This window comes from Mercenaria mercenaria, unplaced genomic scaffold, assembly GCF_021730395.1.
Source record: "Mercenaria mercenaria strain notata unplaced genomic scaffold, MADL_Memer_1 contig_4138, whole genome shotgun sequence".
Classification (NCBI taxonomy): Eukaryota; Metazoa; Mollusca; class Bivalvia; order Venerida; family Veneridae; genus Mercenaria; species Mercenaria mercenaria.
In genome coordinates this window covers 62,667-67,064 of record NW_026462344.1, presented here as the reverse complement: position 1 = coordinate 67,064, position 4,398 = coordinate 62,667, and the positions used below count along the sequence as shown (strand labels likewise).

Sequence of the window (4,398 nt, the reverse complement as noted above, 5' to 3'; positions counted from 1 at the left end):
GATCCACGTCTTCGCTTTTAGTGACGATTATTATTTCCGTTTCCAATTGTCAGGCTACGTAATTTTTAACAAATGTGTTTTCATCATGGTGGTGAACATGAAGTGCAGAATACTAGTAATTTCCATGACCATCTTGAAGTCGCTTAGTTACCTGATCACGGTGCCATTTTTCACATGCTTTAACCGAAGTAAAACCTGTTAGAACTGAAATGTGGCTCTTTAAATAATGATATATAAAGGAGACATAAATTTTGACGACATTTATATCTACGTATTTGCAATTACACCTATCTATACTGTTTTCATTTCAATCATTATTAAATGAATCTTGTCCAAGTTTTCAAATTAAAAAGTACAGATACACGTTTACGAAGTCGAGGATTTTCGCGTGACTTTAATCCTTTTAAACCTGTACATATCCCTGTCTTGTTTTCGGCGGAACCATATTAAGCTATTTACACCTACATGTTTATTTTATATAGTCTAAAATAGTGTTGCAAACATTTCTCCAGGTTGTTTTCATTTTCCTTTGACCATCTGTTTCTATCTTCCATACAAATCTTGGCTTTACCCTAAGCAGTTGTTTCATTACAGATGTCATGTTCTTCCTATCAATACCAGACCCGTCAATCAGAAAAAGTATGATCGGTTTTCCAATCTCTAGTGCTTCTTCAATGATTCGGCTGTACCTATGATCCTCACAGAAAAGTGATGATGCAACAGCAATAACAACTGACGATCTATTTACAACATCTCCTAGTTCTGTTCCGAAAGAATGCCCTGGTTCCACGTCTTCGCTTTCCTTTATAAGATTTTCATTTTCGATATTGGTAACACTTCTTAATTTATCTTTCAGACCTTTAACTAAACTTCCTTTAACAAATGAGGTGTCATCTTCGTGGTAAACAAGAAGTGCGGCATGCCTATATTGGTTATTGCCTACTCGAAGTCGTTGAATTACCTCATAACGGTGCCATATTTTGCATGCTTTAACAGATGCAATAGCCATAATAACAGAAATAAATGCAACTGAGACGCATATGATAGCATTGTGAAATGTAAAGTAACACACCTTTTTCAGTAGGCCTAATGTGCTTTGTTCAATAGTTGTTTGCTTGCCATTTTCGTTGGTGCAAGTGAGATTTTGCGAAGTTATATTTAGTATCTTTGTTCCTAGCAGCCATTTAATGAATGTGTTAGCATCACATGTTGAACAGGACAGGTTATTACCCATTAGAATTAATGAAGGATAGCTGTCATTGTGTCTCGGTATATCATATATGGAGTCCAAATGACTCATCGATATTTCGTCAAGAATGTGTATCAAGTTATTTCGTAAATTGAGAACTTGAAGTTTTCCTAGATGTTTCAATAAAAACGTCACCTGGCGCAATTTGTTACTTGAAAGATCAATTGTATCCAAATCAACATTGGCACTAAACATTTCCATTGGGATTGTGTTTAAGTTGTTTGCTTACACACTTATATATTGTAAATGTGACAACGACTTTAATGAAGTTTTAAATAAGGAACCATTATTTTTGGCCATTCTAAAATGCTGATTAAAGGACAGATCCAATATCTTAATGTTTGGGGCAAAATGTGCAAGCAAAGGATTTATGAACTGTAGTCCATTATACAAGACGTCTACTTTTTCTAAACTGGACGCAATGCAGTTGTTACAGAAATGGTCTACATGCAAGTCCAAATACTTGAAGTTGTTGTTTTTTTAATATCAAACGATGAAGGAGAACTTGTATTGGCTTGTCTATAATAACTGTAGTATTATGTATCCAGATACTTGATAGTGCAGGCACAACTGAAAACTTATTGAGTATCTTAGCTTCCATAAAGATTACGAACCCCACCATGTGAATTGTTGGGTTTTTCACAACATATTTGAAATAACAAATCTTCCTGGTGGGAGTCTCATTCTCGATGGCAAAATCACATGGCTTAAGTCAAGAACGATGTTTCTGAGGTCAGAGAAATCGAAATCATCTTTAAAAGTATCACCAAACGTTGCACCAGACGCATTAACAAGTTTAAGGTACCTTAGGTATTTCAATACAACAAAATGAATTGCTGTTATCCCCGTGTCGCTCATATCTAAATACGTCAACATTTTTTGTCCTAGAATTTGTCCAAAACTTTCATCAATCACATTCGGGGGATGGTATTCATTCAACCTAGAGATCGTAAGTTTAGTTAGGCTTGGTAATTTATCTGTTCCATTCAGACTTTGTAATAAATCATCAAAACTTACTCTAAAGCAATTGCTAACATCTAACGACTTGACGGAATTAAGACCCACGAACGTATCGGGATCCAGACTGAAGTGATCCAGATGTAGCTGCAATTCATTCAGTCTCTTTAGATTGGAAAATGTTTCAGCTGTTAAATTAAAATCTGAATATGACAAAGAATTACTGATTTCCAAGTATTTCACATTTTTCCATTCTTCGGTGTTGAAATCGGAGCTGTTCATAACCATACTTTCGTTGGGTCCTATGAAGTCTACTACTTGATATCTCATCTGAAATCCTGTTAGGAAAATAATTGCATTCTAATGTGTCTTTATCTTCCACTACACAACTCCTTCTCAACGCATATACCATAGAAAATGTAAGTAGAACTGCAATATAAACATGAGGCATTTTTGAAGTTAATTCAATAGAAATATTTGATATCAGTACATCTGTCGTATTTTTTCTTGTACTATTCTAACGAGTGTCTATGTTTTCAGCTACAGCTTACTGTTATGAAGCGCTTCGAGAACTGTATTCAACGCACTGTCTTTATCATTGCTATTGTGAATTTGTGGCGTTGGCGTTGCATAATGAGAAAATTTGTTTCATCCACAGATATGTTCACCATACAACCTGTATGATATAAACAAACAAATAAATTTTGTATTAGTGTACAATATCAATATTCGTCTCTAATACCTAGAACATAATAAATTGCTTGCGTTCTATCTATTTTTATCATTTCTATGTTTCAAAGCTACCATCCCACAGATTGTGTGGACATTTTCGTAGAATGTATATGTGACACTGAAAAATGATGATGTGAGAGCAAAATAAGAGTTAGGTAGATATTGATAACAAGGCAAGAAGGATAAAAAATGTTTGCATAATTTCAAAACCATTACAACGGTTTGCCACTTTCTGCACAATGTTTTTGGATATTTCAAACGATATCTAGCAAAATCATATGTTAACTAGAGATGCTTTTGAGAAAAGCATATGTCTCCCACAACTGCCCAGTGAAAAATGACTAGTTTCTCTGGATGGTCTAGACGAATGGATCCAATCGGTAATTCAAGGGCCATAATTCAAAAGTGCCTGAGCGGATTTGGCTAGTTATCGCACTTGGCCGATGTCTTATGATCAAACACATTTTGTTCAAGTTTAGTAAAGATCCGATGAGAAATGTTCGACTTAGGGTGCGGACAAGCTTTGTGACAGACACACACACTGGAGTAAATCAGTATGTCTCCCACACCACTGTGTGGTGGCAGACATAATAAGCTTGTATCACAGCAGCTTTCAAAGTACTTACTTTTTATGGATTTTTAAGAGACAATAAAAAGAATCGACTAAAATGTGTTGGCGGGTCCCTTTAATAACGCTAAGTAAACTCTAAATGGACAACAATAAAGCCTATTCCTATAAAAAATGTCCATCTTTTTATCCTCTGCCGAATGCGGAAGGATATTGTGTTGATGTTGTCCGCCCAGCTCTTCATCTGTGCATTGACCGTGTGCTCGGGTGTCCATGCTTTATATAATTAAAAACGTAATTAAGTTAGAATCACCAAACGTGATATAATTATTTACTATTACAGGTGTACTATTATACTTCGTGACGCATAAAATGTTGGGCAATGTATATATTGGAAAAGACAACGTGTTAGACTTAAAAGGATGCCATGTGGTTATCGATTTCCGTAGTGTAATTTGAACGAAGTTGTTCTTGGTAAATAAAGGTTTGGTGCTTTGGATCATCACTAATCAAGCGGGCCTTTGTTATTGTCAAATTTAACTATTATCAAGACAAATTAACGGTAAAGGATCGTGTTCGTGATGTGACCAAAGATCAGGAAAAGCCTTTGTTCCGGGTCGGTTATCAGTTTCCGAAAGCTGTGCAAGTAAACGGAAACAAACTTATCCCAATCCTTGTTGTCGCCAAAAAAAATACAATAAAACCGCGTGGCTGTCCATGAAAGGGGAAGTTGTTTACAGTTGATAGTGTCGGGAGCCGTATATAATGCTAAGTAGGAAAACACGGGAGCCATATATAATGCTAAGTAGGAAAACACACAGAAACAGTTATCTTTTCTTCTCTGGAATGTCCAGTGTATCAGATCAAAATTAAAATTAATGATAGTGTTTTT

The 4,398-nt window shown here is 35.5% G+C and overlaps 1 protein-coding gene across 1 annotated transcript; it reads right to left on the bottom strand.

The window, feature by feature from the left end:
• Positions 1–469: 469 nt before the first annotated feature.
• Positions 470–1,450, bottom strand: LOC128553643 (toll-like receptor 4). Its single transcript, XM_053534818.1, has one exon. It carries the CDS (start codon positions 1,448–1,450, stop codon positions 470–472), a length of 981 nt encoding a protein of 326 aa, XP_053390793.1.
• Positions 1,451–4,398: the final 2,948 nt, after the last annotated feature.